Source organism: Notolepis coatsorum, assembly GCF_963971535.1.
Source record: "Notolepis coatsorum genome assembly, chromosome: 20".
Lineage (NCBI taxonomy): Eukaryota > Metazoa > Chordata > Actinopteri > Aulopiformes > Paralepididae > Notolepis > Notolepis coatsorum.
In genome coordinates this window covers 25,113,814-25,133,689 of record NC_140184.1, presented here as the reverse complement: position 1 = coordinate 25,133,689, position 19,876 = coordinate 25,113,814, and the positions used below count along the sequence as shown (strand labels likewise).

The 19,876-nt window shown below is 41.6% G+C and overlaps 1 protein-coding gene across 1 annotated transcript; it reads right to left on the bottom strand.

Annotated features, from left to right (window-relative positions):
- Nucleotides 1–7,996: 7,996 nt before the first annotated feature.
- psmd14 (proteasome 26S subunit, non-ATPase 14) lies at nt 7,997–19,373 on the bottom strand. Its single transcript, XM_084337582.1, has 11 exons — nt 19,234–19,373; nt 18,603–18,652; nt 18,157–18,228; nt 17,919–18,038; nt 17,623–17,693; nt 15,848–15,998; nt 13,421–13,528; nt 12,914–12,988; nt 12,685–12,810; nt 12,147–12,209; nt 7,997–8,187 (listed from the first exon to the last, which is right to left on the bottom strand). The coding sequence occupies exons 2-11, from the start codon at nt 18,648–18,650 to the stop codon at nt 8,089–8,091; spliced, it is 933 nt and encodes a 310-aa protein (XP_084193708.1). The 5' UTR covers nt 18,651–18,652; nt 19,234–19,373; the 3' UTR covers nt 7,997–8,088.
- Between the last annotated feature and the right edge of the window lie 503 nt (nt 19,374–19,876).

Here is a 19,876-nt window from a genome sequence, read left to right as displayed (position 1 = left end):
GTTTATTGCTAACAATAAACAACCATTCACCTAGCTAAAGTTTGCTTACAGCTAACATTAGATAGATAGCTAGCATCAGAGTGGTTATAAAATCAGCTGGACTTTGTGTGGTGATCTACTTTTTCAGTGAAGATAATCTTGTAGTTCACTCACTCCATCAATAAGTCTTGCTGTGTGGACCAGTTCTGTATGTTTTGACACGAGTCATGACACTTGTCTTTTAGTAGACTACAACATGGAAGAGGATTCTGTAGCTTGTTGCTTAAGGTGCTTCATCTGTGGTGGTCCTGAGACTAGGATTAAAAAACTCTCAAAAGTCACCCAAAAAGGCTACGCACAGATTTTGTCTTATTCTGAGAGTGTGGACGATGAAGCATTAATCAGAAGACTACATGAAGACTGGAAAAACGGAGATGACCCCAAGCTTAGATGCCATTTGGAATGCAGAACCGAGCTATACAATCGTGCAAGAAGTAAATCCACTGGAAATCGTACGTTTTTGTTTTATTTTTCATTGTGATGAAAGCACTTGCAGTTTTCAATCATATTCTATGTTGTGAGTGACATCTCAATTTAATAAGGCTCTTCAACCGCCTCATCATCATCAGTGAGCGTGAAGTCAAGACCAAAGAAGCTCTGCTATTTGAGTTGACGCCAACACCGATGTCTCTTTTTGACAAAAACCAGAAGATGCGAAAGCCAGATAAGGCTGCTCTAGCAAAGTTCCTAGAGACATTTGTGGAACCCATCGGGCAAACCCCATGCACGAGCCTTGTGATTGATGGTGGGTGGCTCCTGCACAATGTCAAGTGGGAGGTTGACCTCACCTGGAAGGACATCACTGAGAGCTACCTCGGGTTTGTGAAGGCCATGGGAAGCCAGCACCTCCGGATCATTGTGGTTTTTGACGGATATGACAACTTGACCAAGGACCATGATCATCTCAGACGTACAAAGCATGCATGCTGTGACATCCAGATTCGCCCAGACATTCAAACCATTATTCCTAGAGAAAAGTTCCTTGACAACAAGAACAACAAGGCCCAGCTTATCCTGCTTCTAGCTGAGACATTCAGTAGTAATGGAATCCGTGTACATCAATGCTCTGATGATGCAGACACTTCTATCGTCCAGGCAGCTCTAGATGGGGCAAGAGAGTCCGCTGTTGAGGTGAGAGCTGAGGATACAGACAGGTTATGCTCATTCATCATGATGTAGACCACTCAGTCTTCTTCACAACAGCAAACAATGTGTCTTACGATGTTGGAAAGATACAAGAGGGCCCTCCCAGAGAAATACAGGAAATATCTGCTCTTTCTACACAGCTTCTCAGGCTGCGATACCGTGTCTGCAATTTCTGGCTTTAGCAAACCAACTTTGCCACGCACACTCTGCAAGACGGACCAAGCTGAGAAGGCCATGGAAGTTTTTTCTTGACATCCAAGCCCAGAAAGATACCATCATCACAGCCGGCTGTGAAATATTCAAACTCATGTTCTATGGGAAACCACCCAAAGGCTTGGGGAACTTGAGATTTGAAATGTTCAGCAAGTGGGCTGTAGCAGGGAAAACCAGCCCTGAGAAACTGCCCCCGACTACAGCAGCAGCAGCACAACATTCGCTCCGGGCATATCTCCAAACCAGAGACTGGCTTCTACTACAAAGTCCATCACTGGATGTTCTGGACTATGGCTAGACACTGGGAGAAGAAGGCTATGCACCAGTCCCTACCACAGACCCCATTGCCCCAGACTATCTCCTGAAATTCATCAGCTGCAACTGTGAGGGAGACTGCAGTACACGCAGGTGCAGCTGTAAAAAACAGGGGGTTTGATTGATTGAACATTTTATTAACAGATTGCAGAATGGGTACAATACAGTAGAGCTCTGTACTGTACATTGGAGGTGGTTGGGTGGGTGGGGTGGGGTGGGGGGGGGGGGGGTAACTGTACATTGGATTATCGACGAAACCTTACTTGGTCCCAAGAAGAGGGTCTCGTGTATTATTGGGTTAGGACATTTACTGTACATTGGAGGGGGTTGGGTTAGGACATTTACAGGGGCCAGTTTCGAATTGCAGTCTCCCGTAGGTGCTCTTTGAGACAGGTTTTGAAAGTGGGTAGTGATTCACATTCCTTTACAGGTCAAGTGCAGGTCAAGTGCATATCTGCTTGTGGCAAGTGTAAAGGAGAGTGCCATAACAACTAGACAGACGAGAAAAGGAGTGAGGAAGATGGGGAGTTAGCTTAGTAAAAAAGAAACTTAAACCATGTATCAATAATGCACATTTCTATGTAACGTTACATTTCAAGTCAAGTCAAGTCAAGAGTTTTATTTGTCACGGCATACAAGGCATACAGTGAAATGCTGGTGGTCATGCCCGCAGCGATTGTGCACTGGGTCTTATGTACACTACTATACAATACTATACAATATACAGTTATACTATATATCCTTATGCTATCTTGCTATCCATCTATTACTATACAAGAACCACTCCTGTTTTTTTTTTTTTTTTTAGTGACCTTTTCATTGTGTAAAATGACCGTTTAGTGTGAGCATATACAGTATGTGTGTTGTGTGTGTGCTCATGTGTGCTTGTGTGTGGAGAGTTCAGTGTTCAAGACTCTGATGGCCTGAGGGAAGAAGCTGAGCCGAAGTCTCTCTGTCGTTGCTGGTGTGCGCAAGCGTTTGCCTGACCGCAGCAGCTTGAACAGGCTGTTGTTGGGGTGGTGAGGGTCTTTCATTATTCTGCAGGCTCTGGATTTGCACCTCTGCAGGGGTGGTAGTGCAATAACCGTAGTACGCTCAGCTGAGCGCACCACTCTCTGTAGGGCCTTCTTGTCCTGTGCCTTGCTGTTTGCATACCAGGCAGTGATGTTTCCAGTCAAGATGCTCTCTACAGCTCCGGAGTAGAAGGACTGGAGTATCTTCCCCGATACTCTGAACTTCCTTAACTGTCTCAGGTGGTAGAGGCGCTGCTTCGCCTTTTTTTACGACTGAGTCTATGTGTGTTGTCCATGTCAGGTCCTCTGAGATTTATCTTGGAATAAAGTAAAAATATATGTTCTTATGGTTGGAATAGATTCAACGCCCTGAAAAACCCTAGTTAGACACCCCACAAGTTAATATTTGATTTTTCATATTTTTCACCCAAGCCCTCTGGGTATACCAATATTGTATGGCCAGGGAGCCAATTTTACTCCAAACTAATGGTCGGAATAGATTCAGCACCCCTGAAAACCCCTAGTTAGTCACCCCACACATTAATATTTGATTTTGATTTTTTTCATATTTTTCGCCCAAGCCCCCTGGGCTCCTTAACTTTGATTGGCTCTCCAGAATTTTCCCAGAGGATTTGGGTTTGAATCAATTGAGAGGTGTTAGTAGACACCTATAGGAACACTTTGGTGAAGAAAGCTATTGGTAATACATTTGTTCACAGATGGTGAAACATCTTGCTAAAATTCCCTAACTATGAGTAAAAGTACAAGTATACAAACCTAATAATACTAGAGTAAAGTACAAATCCCCAAAAACAGTACTTAAGTATTGTAACGAAGTACAATTACTCAAGTACTTTACAACCCTGATTACGTTATTATAATTGGTGCATTCTCTGTTGAAGCAAAAGCACATTCATAAAGAATTGTGAGATTCTGTCCAGAATGCAGCATGTCTAGATCATATCGTTGGCCATTGCTCAGGGTAAAATCTTTAGCTGGTGTAATTGCTGCGACCCCCTCCGCAGGAATCTATTTAATTCTTTAAACATTTACTTAACCCTTTCACTACCACACGACAAAGGGTTAACCCTTTCACGACCACACTACAGAAGGTTAACCCTTTCACTACCACACTACAGACAGGTAGTGAAAGGTTAACCTTCTGTAGTGTGGTAGTGAAAGGGTTAACCAGGCAAGGCAGTGAAGAACATATTCTTATTTACAACGACGACCTGGTACGAGGAACCATGTGTTTAGGATAAAATCCTGCCAGGGAATGTCCCCCTACCTCCTCCATTCTGCATCCCACTCATCTCTCCTGTCAAAATGAAAAGAAAGATGTTTGCGAAGAGGGTGAACTGTAGGTCTTCTTGTCCAAATAAAGAGTGCACTGTATGGAATTATATTTTAAGACCTACTGTATTCAGTTACTGGAAATGTTCCAGTTTTGATTCCTCTTTCACTTCCTTATTTCAGATGACTTAATATTGCATTTGACGTCTTTCCTCTGCATTTTGCAAACACACATATTGTGTCATTATATGAAAAATCGTAAATTGTTTATGTTTTATTTCCAAAGTACTGTTTTAAAAGTCTTTAAAAACCCTTTTTGGATGAAGTAGATCCTTACTTCTCAGAAAAATGTGCCATGCCATCTCAGGCTATTTTTCTTTTCATATTGTGTGTTTCATCAACCCTGTTACCGACATATAAATTACTGTTTTTTTTTTTATCTATTTTTTCTCCCTCCTTTTTCCGTATTTTTCTCCCATCCCAATTTAGTCGTTATGCCAATTCCCTTCCTGGTCGTTGCGCGCATTTGCCCCCTACTGTCGGCATAGGGAGGGTGAAGACTACCACATGCCTCCTCGGATGTGGAGTCAGCCAGCCGCTTCTTTTCACCTGACAGCGAGGACTCTCACTGGGGGAATGTAACGCGTGGGAGGATCACACTATCTCCCCCAGATCGCTTCGCTGCTGAACAGGCGCCCCGACCGACCAGTAGGAGTCACTGTTTACAACGACCAGGACACATACCCCACCGGCTTCCCACCCGCTAACACTGCCAATTGTGTTAGTAGGGACGACTGACCAAGCCAGAGGTACCGCTGACAGCTGATCCCAGAGTCTCTGCGGTGGTAGGCGAGCGCTTAGTCCACTGCACTACCCAGCCGCCCCATATAAATTACTGTTTGAAAATGTTTTTAATCCATATTTAGAACAAATCTTATACATTATGAAAGATAAAAATCCCCCTCTCTTTCACTTAACATAAAATTTGTTTTTGTACACTGTAGTGCCCATTAGCTCGATTCCTCTAATACACATGTCACTCTATTGAGTCCCGGCGTTCCTTACAGAGGACAACCGTATAGCTTTCCAATGATATATCATGTGTTGGGGTGTGACCATGAAAAATTGCCTTTTTTGTCTTTTCAAAATGGCTGCCAAGTGCCAACACAAAAGGCACATTGCACGGAAAAAATAAAGATAAGCTGCATGATATTCATATTTAAAATGTTTGTTAATGTTATATTTTTTATTGTTTTTAGTAAGTAAACATCTAAGGAGCATTTTGAGAGAGTTGTCAGAGTTAAACATATTTATTTTCAGAGGAAAAACATTAATTGATTAATGTACACACTGTAGTGCACATCAGGACTTACTGTATGTTTGTTTCATATTTAGTAGACACAGCTCTATGTCAGAATGTGAGAGACGAAAGATGAAGAGCCAGATGAAGTTGATAAAGACCATCAGTCTTCTGGATGCTCTTCAAAAAATGGGCCTGCCTCTACTGGGACAATTCAGAAGAATCAAATTTGACGTTTTCTTTTCTTCTTTCTCACACACCCTTTTGGCCAGTGAAAAGACTGTGAATGTGGATGCAATTTTCATAATTCCTATGCAAGACTTGTATTGTTTTATGATCAATGAAGTCCGGTTGTGCACTACAGTGCACATTTTGTAGAGTTAAGTTAAAAATATATATATATTTAAATCTTTGAAATGTGTTCTTTAGCACCCAAACACTTAAATCCCCCAAAAAATACAAGTGACAACACTTTTTTACCCCTGGGTCTCAGGAGGGTAAAGGTCATGACAACACATGGTGTGCATCACCATCACACATACAAGAGTAATGAAAAAATCGATGCTTTATAAAAGTTTAAGTCTTTATATATTTAGTTTTTGTTGGCTTCAATAGCTAGTAAAAGTAGAAAGATCCTACTTTATTTTTACATTTTTCAAGTCTGATTGCGGTCATGAAAAAGTTTCCAGGGTGGGGGGGGGGGGGGGTATGTCATTTTTTATGTTCACAGTTCAGACACAGCCAGCTGACAAGTGGACAGTGTACGAGTCTTCTTTCATACTGTGCACTTTCAATGGAGTTTGTCTCATTTGGTCAATGGGGACGTTGCAAAATTGAAAGCTCACTTACAAATGTTAATGTAATGTTAGCCTACAGCTACATGGCACCACAAAAGGATTTCAAAATATTTCTAAATGTATATCATGCCATCTCTTTTAGGCTGTTTTTGAACAGGGGTTTTCCCAAAAGTGTTCTTTCATGCTGTATGACATTATGATCTAATATTTACTTTCAATACATCTTAACGTAATGTAAGTGTAGACTGTGTAGTGTACTAGTGTGGCCCCTCCATCGGAATACTCAATTCAGTTTCAGAGGAAAAACAATATCATCCTCTTCCTTGTCCCACGCAGGCATGCGTTCTTCATGGGACGGGGGTGCACTACGTGCAAGCCCAGATAAGTACTCGCTATTTGCATATCAATAGCGCCGGTAATTAAACCTTCGGCTAAATGGCCGTTTTCACTTCAGCATTAAACAGGACAACTGAAAACATGCCTGTAGCCCTACAACAGCTAACACTCAACTCTCAACTCACATTAACGTAGCTGTTTTTAATGGATGCATTCCATTTTCTAACCTGCCTAGACTTCCTGAGCACATAATCCGCGTATAACATGCCACCTAGTGGTCAAAACTGGTATGAATGATGTAAAATGGTCCACTGTTAGAAATGATGTAATCAGCCGTGGATTCCGAGGGTAATCAAGCGGGTGGCTCTTCTGACAAACAATTATGGTTGGGAGACTAAACTGAAAGAAACTAAAAATAAGCAGACTTATTTAACTTTTATTTACCCAGGGTAGGTTGACTGAGCACTCTTATTCAGCAACGCCCTGCTTCACACTCACACATTCACACCTGGGAGTTGCCCAGTACGACACTGTTGACCACACTAGTAGCTGCCCAGTATGACAACAGTAACACTGTTGACCACTAGTAGCTGCCCAGTACGACAACAGTCTAACACTGTTGACCACTAGTAGCTGCCCAGTACGACAACAGTCAGACACTGTTAAGAATAAGACACTTAGTTAACCCCTAATTGCTCCCGATGAGCAGGTTGGCACTTTGCATAGTTGCCTCCGTGGTCAGTGTGTGAATGTATGGAACAAACCAGTACATCCAGTCTGACACTGTTGACCACTAGCTGTCCAGTACATCCAGTCTGACACTGTTGACCACTAGGAGCTGCCCAGTACAGTCCAACACTGTTGAGCACTAGGAGATGTCCAGTACAACCAGTCTGACACCGTTGACCACTAGGAGCTGCCCAGTGCAACCAGTCCAACACAGTTGGCCACTGAGCAGCTCGAGTTTTTTGTTTAGTTTTTTTGTTTATTTGATCAGGGACAGTGCATATCAATCAACAGTTATACATTTATAAATGAATACAAAAAAAATACAAAAAAAATTTAAATATGCCAGCTGCTCTATTGGAACAGTTGGGGGTTAAGTGCCTTGCTCAAAGGTTGGGAGATCGTTACTCCTCCACTTCCACACTTTCCCTGCTGTCGTGGGGTTGAAACGGACAACCTTCCAGTCACAAGCCCATTCCGCTAACAACCTGTAGGCCACCGCTGTGTTCCTCACGCTCGCATGCTGGATACAAACCCCAAAACCTCTGCTGCATTTACAGTAGAATCCCTTTTAAAAAATAATCTTAAAATTGTTTTTAACACTGTAAATTATTATCTGTGCTTGCATGTAATTCTAGCCATCTTAATTGTTCGTTGCATTATGCATTGTGTGTTGAGTACTGACTTTTAATAATTTCGTTTTTGCAATAATAATTGTTTTTGTATGTTTTTTGTTTTCTTTTGGTGGACCCCAGGAAGACTAGCTGGTTGCTATGGTACCAGCTAATGGGGATCCTTAATAAAATCATAATCAAATACACATTTCATACACACATTTATTTATTATTTTTTTTATATAAAAGAAGAAAACAAAGAGTTGCAATATTAACAGTTATACACAGAGGGTTCCTCACTGGAAGACCACTGTATCCAGCATGGCAGCTAGGCACTGAACGATGTTGGAGGTCATTAGAACATCGACATGCTCCTCCAAGTGTCTCTTGGGATCCTGCAGGAGGGAGACAGAGGAGCAGACGATCAATGGAGGAGAAGGACAAGTGACAAAAGTCAAGAATTTACCTGTATTCACGCAGCGGCCCTTTTGCTCTCATGTCGTGCTCAGGTTGGGATTCCTTTGGGAACCGGGTGGAAAAGAATCCCGACCCGAGCATGACACAATAGCAAAAACGATGGCGTGTGTATCGACATAAACACGGATTGCAATACATTTCACAGGAGAGCATAAAGAGACCGGCAAGAATACACCCTGAGCTTCTCATCTTGGGAAAAAAAGCACATACCGGTATGTCATTTTTGAAAAGGATTTACAATTGACCATTGTTTGCTATTTTAGCCCAGTGAGAGCCTGCAGGGAAATTGTAGCTAGCTCAATACAGGACCGATCAGTGAAATGATTGTCTCTATGTGTCAGGTACATGGTAGACAGACCGCAAATAGGGTCTAATGTCCAAAATAGCAAAGCTATCCGTTTGTGTGTAAAATCAAGTTATGACATCATTTATTTAGACATAGTCAACTAAGCTAACGGAACATAGACCAAATGCGGCCACATTTGTATAGGATTCTATCACATTTTCATAACAATAGCACCCTGCACCGTTTTCATTGAGGTTTCTTACAAATTAACGATGCTTTGTGTTGTCCTCATGGATTAAAGCAAAAAAAAAAAAAGTCAGGCCAAGTCATTTATTCATCTTATTTTAATCTCCACTGTATTTTTTTTAATAGCGTTAGCGTTTTAAGGGAGCCTACTTGTAGAGCCTACTGTCCTGACTGTGACTATATACCCTACTGTTGTGGTTGTTGTGCCAGGCAGGGAGGCTGTGTGCTGGAGAGCGTGAAATGCAAGTCTTGTGGCTAGCTTCTGATTGATGGCGAGCTAGCACCCCTTTCCCATTACTTTGAACCATGAACTAAACGGCTGGTTATCATACAAACAAGGGACTAAACACGTTTCGCAATTATGCCACAACAACAATGGACAGTCTCCTCCCCACAGTTTGTATATATTTTTTAGCACCCACCCACCCCCTCCTAATGTACAGTCTCCTCCTCATCATATGTATATATTTACTGTTAGGATCTCTGGGTAACAGTACTGTATATTTGCATATCGTATATGTGACAAATGTTAACAGTACTATACCTGGAAGTCATGTATGTCCCTATGTCATAAATGTCATGATGTCATGTATGTTGTGTATGTCATAAATGTCACTATGAATTGAAAATGGGGGACCCTGATAATGTAAACAAGACAAACATCTTTCTCTGGTCTGCATCCCCTTAACAATTGTGTGTATTGCTACTGGATTGACCAGATCCAGAGTGAATGAATGAAAACTTTATTTAATACACGAGACCCTCTTCTTGGGACCAAGTAAGGTTTCGTCAATAATCCAATGTACAGTTACCCCACCCCGCCTACCCAACCACCTCCAATATACCACCCCACCTACCCAACCTCCTCCAATGTATATACTCTCTTTTTTAGACTATTTTTGTATCACAAACAATACTGTATTTGTAAATCTGGTATGTCATAAATGTATAGATGTAGCAGTACTGTCTATCTGTATGTCATGTGTGTCATATATGTTATGATGAATTGAAAATGGGGGACCCTGATGTAAACAAGACGAAAGTATTTCTCTGGTCTGCATCCCCATAACAATTGTGTGTATTGAGCCGTACTGTATTGTACCCATTCTGCAATTCTGTTAATAAAATGTTCAATCAATATTTAACAGATTGCAGAATGGGTACAATACAGTATGGCTCCCTTTTTGACATAGTTGCGGCACACGGAACAACTCACCACTACAGCCCCCAGTAGCGCTGCCTAGCCAGTCTCTTCAAACGTCCTCTCCTCTCGAAACTTTCTTTTGTTAGGTGGTCCCGCTGATCCTTTTCATCTGAGAAACCCGCGGTGGGTTTTCTTTTTAGTGGCCGGCTTACTCCTTCCATTTAACCGACGCTATTAAACTAACGTTAACTAATCGGTATAGCAGCGAGTGCAAGCAGCGTGGTGGCTGTGACGTCGGTCAACAAGCAGAGTTGACGCGCGAGGATGCAAAAAAGGCGACTCGTAAAACCAAAACACACCGCAGTTTTTAATTATTTTACATTACTATTTTGTTACCCTGCCATGTGGCGGACAGACTTCTCAGACCTCGCAAATGTGTAACTTGCCCAATAGCCTGCAGCTGCAACCGCGGAGCGAGCCTCCGGAGCGAGCAGCGTAATCCTGTATCTCGAGTCGCTGAGTGATGACTCTGCTTGGCGCGGCGCGATAGATTTTTTTTCTTTCATATTTGGCGCCTCTGATTGGCTCAATTTTGTTTTCAATGTGTATGTATCTACAAATCATATTATACCAGGTAGCCAATTCCGTCAGACTGCGAATCAAATGGACAGATCTCCCCAATCAAATTGACGGAACGCTTTAATGCATGTGTCCTTTATATGCCGATTATCATTCAAATCTTAAATTGTACCATAAGTCCCCCTTTAGACAACATATGTAATGCTACCAGCGCACTTAATTAGTTTACCATTCGCGGTCGCTATACCGAGGTCGCAGTAATAGTTTACCGCTGTTCAGATCACGTCGAAGAATATACACACATCCCAGTGACCTGCGACCTGTGCTAACGCTCTTGGGAAATGCATTATTGTAGTTTTCAACATTTTCACCTTTTAATTTTAAACCAATGCTGCAATCTACTGACAACAGAAAGTGTTGTCTAATCGTCACCTTGAGAGCCACTTCCGTATTCAGCGTCGCCCCAAACCCATTCTAGAGATTCCCACTTTTTACTGGGAGTGGGGCGTGGCCGTATTTGGTCCCAGACAATAAGAGTGGCTGCGATTGGTCACTGTGAAGTTAACCCTTATCTTCAAACCCTCTAGACAGTTATGGCAGCCTGCACATTATTATAAGGTCGGTCGAAACGTCGCATCTACTGCATTTTTGTCTATTAAAACACCTTGGAACAACAAGTGAGTTGCGAGCCCCGCTTTGTCTTAAGGCCTCTACATGCTACAGCAACTTCAAAGCAACTTCAACACAACATCAGCGCGATTTCAGCGCGGTTGTTTTAGAGGGTCTTGTAGACTGTTGTGAGGATGTTGCGTACCTTTCACCCAAATCTAACCTAAACAACTATTGCGTAGCAGTGATTGGTTGGTTAGCGAATGGGGGCGGGGCTGTCATATAATAATATTGGTCCCGCAGAGAATACCATCCTCCATTGTTGTAGCCAGCCAGCTAGCGTTGAACTTGATGCTATTCAATGCTCTATCATCATACCCAACTAACGTTAATGCCATTCAGAATTTATTAACATAGCTACAACAACACACAGTAACGTTAATATAATTACATGCATCATTGTTTACAATGAACGGACGGTGGGGCAGTTCGAAAGGACTGGACACGGACAAGTTGTATATTAATTTAATATAACACAGGTAGTTCGAGCTGCATTTTCGTGCCTACAACCACAGCCACAGGGATATATCCAGCTTTGACGAGCTCTCTCTCCTCCTGCCGATTAAATTCAGCAGCTCTTCCTCGACCTCGAGTGCCTGTAGCTGCCAGCTAACGTTAAAACTAACCTAAAGTTACACAAGCAGAATACATCACAAATACTTCCGGTCGGGGGTAAAAGCACCGGAAATACGTTTATTTTGTACATTATCTAACGTTAACACGAACCTAAACTAACTTTAGTTAAACTAACTTTGCGCGTCGATGTTGCAGAAGCATAAAGGCAGCGTCTAAAACACTGTTGCTTTGTCGATGTTGTGGTGCAGTTGCTTTGAAGTTGCTGTAGCATGTAGAGGCCTTTAGCCTGCACATTATGGACATATCTTTAATTCCCCATCTAAACTTGTCAAAAGCACCGACCATAGACTTTACCTTGAGTGAACATTAATTATTACCTGTTTTCCAACATTCTTGATGGCCAACTGCTCGGGCGTCATTTTGTCCTCTTCCTCAACAGCCTAGGTAGAAAGACAACAAATCTTATTAATACACATACAAATATATAAACACTTATTTCACAGATGTGAGTGTGCGGACGCAGTCTTCATTCGGGAACTGCCTCCGATTCCAAAAAGGGCATTTAAGCCATTAGACAGCCATTAGACTATAATGCATCACTGAGCACAGGGTGACAGTACAGCCTGGCGAAATCTTCCTGAACACTTCTCAACATCCTCCTGGACACTTCACATGTTCACTTATTACTGTACATTTTACTGTATATTTTTGGCTAAATAGTTGTATATTTAAGATCTTAGAACGTATTTTATTCGTATTTTTAATATTATTATATTCTTATTACCATTGACTACCTAAATGTTTATTTTTGTTCAATGTGAGCGATCTGTAGTGCAGAATTTCCCTCGGGATCATTAAAGGATTTATATTCTATTCTAAGAGCAACTGAAAGCCTCTCTCCTTGGCCAGGTGTACCTTATTGTAATTCTTGGCTAGCTCCAGCATCTCCTTCACTATGGTCTCGTTGAGCTTGCAGTGCTCACTGTAGTCCTGCAGGGTCAGGCCCTCCATCCAACTCTTCTTATGTAGGTTCAGCAACATCTAGAAGAGCAACACAGGTCAACACACAGGTCTCATGCTCAGGGCCAAGGCCAAGGTAGAGATTGTGGATCTTCAGCCTGGCAAAGATAAAAACCATACAAACCTTTTGCTCGAGCTCATTTTTCCTGTAATTGATGGTGATGGAGTAGTAGTGTCTGTTCAGTCCATGGATCAGAGCCTGGCAAAAGAACAAACCCAGAGTTATTAAACATAAGCCAATAGATTTAAGTCACTGTGTGATCGGATTCAAAAGAAGATTGAAAAGGGCAACTGAAGTGAAAACCATCATAACATGTTTTCAGTGGTTGATTAAGGCTTAAACAGGACTGACTGAAAAGTCCAGTGTAGCTCAGTGGATAAAGAACAGAGTATGGCATTAACACTGCCAGGGTTATGGGTTTGATTCCCACTACGGCCACTAATGTCAAAATGTCATTCCATTGGAAAAGCACTTTGAGTAGTACTAGCACTTGGAAAAGCACTACAGAAATGCAGCCATTAATTAATTCATCCAAAGTGGAACTTCTGCTCAGATTAAATCAAATATACAAACTTTATAAAAAAAATTCCCGTTTGAAGCAAGTGTTAATCTCCATCTCCAGGGTGTTACCTGGATAGAAGGCTTGTTCAGATGACCCAGGTTGGATGTGGTTTGTCTCGGCTCATGTCCCAGCACCATCATGTTGGCATTGATGAGCCTGAAGGCGTCGATTACAACCTGTAGAAGAAAATCGGGCTCATTAGGGATGCACCAATAACACCTTTTCACCGCCGATACCGATTCTGAGTACTTAAACTTTCGGCCGACAACGAGTACCGATCCGTCACCGTTTAGTGAACAGTATAGATTTAGTCCATCGGTTTGAGGTCACTGGAAAAAAATGGATATACATTTTTCTCCATTAGAGAGATCCAAGGCCTAAAAGAAAAAATGGTTTGTTTCCAGTTGCCGACCGACCCTGCCGATTTAGGTGCGACCCAATTTATTTTATGAGTTTAAATATTTATATTTTTTTAATAAAAAAAAAAAAAAAAAATATATATATATATATATATATATATATATATATATTTACAATAAACTTTAAAGTTTCATAAAAATCATAGTCAACCGGGCGGCTACGTGGCGTAGTGGGCAAGGCGCTCGCCACGAATGCGGAGACGCTGGGCTCGCCTGTTCGAGCCCAGCGCTCCACATTGCTTTCAGTTTAGCTGGTCGTTCATACTAATACACATTGGCCGTATTAGGGGGTGGGAAACTGATGGGTGGGGATCGGGCGTTGTGGACAGCGACTCCTACAGGTCGGTTGGTGCGCCTGCGCAGTAGAATCAGGAAGTATCGGGGGCAGCGTGAGCCTCCCACGCGTTACTCCTCGCCACTGAGAGATCGAGCTGCGCAGGTGAAAAGATGCGACTGCTGTTACCTCAAGTACCGGAGGGGACTTGTGCTATGTATGACTTAGTCCACATTGCAGCCGGCTTGTGGGAGGCAAGAAACAGCGTTCGTGACAGGGGAGGGTTGAATTGGATGATACGAAATTGGGATGGGAGAAAATATAGAAAATGGGAGAAAAAGTGGATAAAAAAAAAAATCATAGTCAAACCTTTAGTATTATGGATATTAAACATGCTGGCAAAGTCATGCATCCATGTTGTTGTGAACATTTTAATTAAATAAAGAAATTCCCTATCCATAGTCGCGGTGGGAAAGAATAAAATAAAAAATTAAATAAATTCCCTACCTACCCATGGCCTTAACACATTAACTGCCACGCTTATATCCATCGATGTTTGATCTCTGCCAGCACTGTAAGTCTATGGAGATGTTCACCTTCTTTGCAGGGCTATAACTTTTTTAATTGTATTGCTAAATTGACATTACTATGGCCCATTCAACATCGATTATCTATCGTTCAGGATGTAGGAACGTTTTACTTTTTCATTCACATATTCATACGAAAATACTGTCTAGACTCTAGAGTATAAATATGTTATCGTTTTCTGCAGTATTTCCTAGAACGTGAGATAGACATAAATGCATATATTAGATTATCAAATGCCGTTTGATACCGATGCACGCTATATAAAAAATGTCAACTGTACATGGTCCTAAACGTTATGACTGATCATGCGCGGGTGAATGGAGGGGTGGGGGGTCGTTTATAATTCCGTGATCGACGTTAAATGATTTATGTAGTATGGGTGATATATTGATCAGAGCAGTTTGTATCGATAATGATAAACACTCACGCTGAAACTCACGGCATCCTCCTCTTAGCGTTGGGCGATGATACTGGAGCAAACAGATCCCAGTTATGTGATGGGGATCGAGGCGATCTATTTCCGGTTTGTATAATACGAATACACGCCCAAATCATGTTGTTTATTGAGTTATGGCAACGATCCATATCCACGGTGTGTGTATTGAATCCCGCGACGATATACAAGTGGCCGGACGGAATAGGGAGAAGCACCGGGATCACAAGAGATCCACTTCCGGTTGCAACTCGCCGATCAGCCACCAGGTGGCAGTATTGAAGCGTTGCAGAGTTGTGCTGGCTCAGACAGCATCAGACCAGCCTCTGTGATGGAAATATGAATACCATGGCGAAAATATGAAATATGATCAGAATAACGTCGTACGCCGTGATCTGGCAGAATTCGCATGAACTTGAAACACGTCGTAAGCCATTTCCGGCGGAGAAAGGGTTAACTGACAACCAACAGGAAACAAACAATATTTTTTTTATGCCCAACATGCTTCTATCAAGTGTTAAAAATGCAGCAAATCAAGTAACTTTGATCTGATCTCTCTCTAGTATCTACCCTAGTTTAGCCTGCCACCGGACCAATATCAGACACCAGCATCGATACATTCCTACAGCTCATCATGCGCAACAACACAAAACAACAGACTAGTTAGTGAGAAAGAAGCCATGTATATAAATGCACTCAGATGGTTGATGTTGAACACGACGGCTGAACCCCACGTCACGTGGTAATAATACTGATAGAAGCTCGAGTCGTCCGTCCATACCTTTCCCTTGACGCTCTGGATGGGGTCCACCACCACAGCCACGGCTCGCTCCGACAGGGCCTCGAAGCTCTGCTGGGTGTTGATGTCGACCCCGGACAGCCAGCAGCCGAAGCCGGGGTGACTGTGATACCAGCCCACGACCATCTCCGGCCTGGAGAGGACCGTGACAGAGAAGACAAGGAAGACGACTTGTGAATAGGGATGTCCGATATTATCGGCCGATATTGGCATTAAAATGTGATATCGGAAAATATCGGTATCGGTTTTCAAAACTAAAATAAAAGTTGCATTTCTATAACCTTTATTTACCCAGGCAAGCAAGTAAGAACAAATTCTGATTTTATTTATTGTCAAAAGTATGCATAATGTTGCGTTAATTCCACAACAAGAGATATGTAATGTTAATTACCTGAAATTATTCCGTTTTTTGGGGGGGGGGGGGGACCCTGCATATATCGGTATCGGAAATTAAGAGTTGGACAATATCGGTATATAAAAAAAAAAAAAAAAAAAAAAAAAAAAAAAAAAGCCAATATCGAGCATCCCTACTTGTGAAGAATATCTGCTTCAAAATAGTCACAGAGCGGCGGAGGAGGCCATTTCCACTCTACATTGTAAAGCACATCGAGTGTCTAGAAAAGTGCTATGCAAAGTCAATGATTCATTCATTCAAGCTGGGTTAAAAACACACGGCTGTATATATGTGAACAAGCAATGGTCTATTGTTCTATCTATGTTACAACTATAACACTTAAATAACTGAGGGCTAGATCCACAAAGAATGGATTGCACAGAGAAAGTTGCACCCTTACTTACAATTCATTATGAATTGAAAATGGGGGACCCTGATGTAAACAAGACGAAAGTCTTTCTCTGGTCTGCATCCCCTTAACAATTGTGTGTATTGAGCCGTACTGTATTGTACCCATTCTGCAATCTGTTAATAAAATGTTCAATCAATCAATCACTGTGCAGTCTGATTGCATGAACATTTTATTAACAGATTGCAGAATGGGTACAGTACAGTATAGCTCAATACACAATTTTTAAGGGGATGCAGACCAGAGAAAGACTTTCATCTTGTTTAGATCAGGGTCCCCCATTTTCAATTCATAATGAATTGTAAGTAAGGGTGCAACTTGCTCTGTGCAATCCATTCTTTGTGGATCTAGCCCTTAGTGTGTGTGGAATATAAATTGTATAGGCTATATATAACAGAGTAAATGTCAACTACGTTTTTTACTGAGTGAAATTCCCCTTTTTCTTATGAACACAAAAGGGAGTGATAGTAGCAGGGAATCCTACACATGCTGCTGGAAATGACTCGGAGCTGAACACCTTGCAGAGAGAGGTTAATGGACAACATTGAGTTCAGATCCAATCCACTCTAAACCCGTCTGGAGTTGAGAGTTCTGATCCACTACTTTTTAGAACGGTACAGATGTAGACTAGTCGTTTGGAGTCACTGGACAAACATAATTGGATGTAATGAGATTTTTTATTTTTATTTTGTATATTTGTTCTCCATTAGAGATCAACACATTCACGATACCTCCAAAGAGACGTTCAGTTTACAAAACAGAAAAGTGAAGTAGGAGGACGATTGATTTCAACTGTGTTTGTAAAACATAGCCCTTTATCACAGCAGCTACCGATCCCTTCAAACCCTGTGTGCAGCTCTTCTACTCCCTTGTCCCATATAATTAACTATTATGTTGATTACCAGCAGAGCCTCTTCACATTTTGCACAACTACTTCAAACATGGTACATTTACCTCCCAGTCTGTTTAAGCATGTCCAACATCTTAGCCTGAAACACGGGGTCCACTGCCTCAACACTGACACCCTATTGGATTGAGAGGTTTAATAAATCAACAAACCAAGAACAATTACACAGGTAAAAAAGATTGCAACACTGCCAATTATATCAAGGCTAACAATAAATGCATTACTCAATAATAAGGCTACATAAGAAAATGTGCATACCATAACCAGGAATACTATATGCTAGCTGTCTCGAATGGGCTACTACAGTAGTATTGCATGATCTTGATGTTTAAAGGAGACATACCGTTCCTGACTGGGGCATGGCAAATACATCAATCACTCGCACTGTATAGTCGTCAACAAATTCGCCCAACATCAAACCCATGACCTCCATTGGCACACCTGCACGGCCATGCTTCAGCATCTAACAAGGCCAAAACACATACGGAGAGAGACGTGTCAAAACATAGACGATCATGAAACAACACAAGACCTTTTTCAACAATGCACTACACCAGTTATAAATGACAAGATGCACTTACCTTAAGCAGTGCCAGAGAGGAGATGTACACCTGTTCTGCCGTGTCCACAGCAGGGGCGTCTGTGGGAGGGCCCTTGGGGTCAAAACATATATATATTTTTTTTAAAGACTGTCAATTTACCTGTTCAGGTATTTCAAACAGTCACTGGGTACAACAACAAATAACATCAAATAATAAATGCACATCTCTGTAAACATACATCTACACATTCATGATGCTGATGGTCAAAGTAAACATGTTAAGTGACAGTCTGATCCCAGTTTTGCAAAAAGGTATCTCAACACAAAGACAACTTGAGCAGTGGTTTATAATGAAATACGTCGTAGATACATGCTTTTGCCTTGGAAAACACAGCCAAGTGTGTGTGAAGTTGACGAATAGATAGTAGCTTAAGTAGATAGTAGCTTATTAGCTTAACTAGCTAATATATTAGAGCTTAATCATACCTGACCAAGTCCGGGCATCCCGCCCCCAAGCCTCAGCAGCCGGTCCATGTCTGTTGAACAGGACAGAAACAGAGGAACGTGTTTAACGTTTACATCACTTAACACACTGCTTAGATCCAACTAACTCTGATCAACCCTGTGCTCATCTGATGTAGCAGTACTGTCTATCTGTATGTCATGCATGTCATTATGTCCTGATGAATTGAAAATGGGGAACCCTGATGTAAACAAGACGAAAGTCTTTCTCTGGTCTGCATCCCCTTAACAATTGTATGTATTGAGCCGTACTGTATTGTACCGATTCTGCAATCTGTTAATAAAGTTTTCAATCAATCATCTGACGGTTAGCTAACGCACTGTCATCAAGTGGACGCTAGCTCATTCTACCTAACATTAACGCCAGCGACTTTAGCATAATAACAGTTAACATAGGTTAGTTTGAATTACTCAGCGGCTTAAGTGATAAAACCCGTGTTACATTTAGATGTCTAGCTGATGATGCTGATCGTGATATTTACGTTAGCTATTACAAACGAGCTGTTGGCTATCAGACATAACGTTAGCTAGCTCGCCTAGTTAATATAACAACACAAAATAAACAAAAGGACATTTGGTTATTTTTTATATTTACCTGTTAATGTGCAAATGTAGCTAGCTATTTATGGCTTTAATCAGTAATCTGTTGTCAAATGTCAGAATGATGCCGTTGATTTGTGTGCTATCGAGTCATAACCAACAGCTAGCTACAATGAATCAGCCGGAATTCTTCTTAGAAACAAATGTGTTCCGTCGCACACTGAATACGTCTTCCGTCGCACTATTTTGTGTGCACCTGACGATTGTACCTGGTAGGGGGCGCTGCAGGTTAGATTTTGAAGTAGGCCTTGTGCTTTCAATCGAGTCTCTGTCGCCATGTCAAATTACCAAATCTTGCTTGGAACTTCAAGCACAATTTAATTTCAAATAGGCCTATTCACTTTATAAACATCATGAGCATCTCATTTGAACAAGATTGCTATTCAACACATGAATAGGTGCCTATTCATAAAAAACCCATGATGTGTCATGCATTTCTTACCAATGGATAAATGAGATTAACAGATCTCATTGGCCACAGGCACGGTTGTCATAAAGTCATTTGATCAACCGTTGTTTGCCTACCAAGATGTCTGCCATAGCCTATGGAATAGTCTAGACTATAATATGTATGCTATAATGACATTATTTTTTAAATGGTCATATTATGGACATTTCTGTTTGCCTAGTTTTGTACG

What these genes read in the sequence shown, in the direction of transcription:
- psmd14 (XM_084337582.1), bottom strand. Translation starts at nt 18,650, where the DNA reads ATGGACCGGCTGCTGAGGCTTGGGGGCGGGATGCCCGGACTTGGTCAG. An exon ending in CCTCTCTGGCACTGCTTAAG is followed by an intron (nt 18,039 to 18,156) that starts GTAAGTGCATCT and finishes TGGCCTTGTTAG; the next exon opens with ATGCTGAAGCATGGCCGTGC. An exon ending in CCATGCCCCAGTCAGGAACG is followed by an intron (nt 17,694 to 17,918) that starts GTATGTCTCCTT and finishes TCAATCCAATAG; the next exon opens with GGTGTCAGTGTTGAGGCAGT.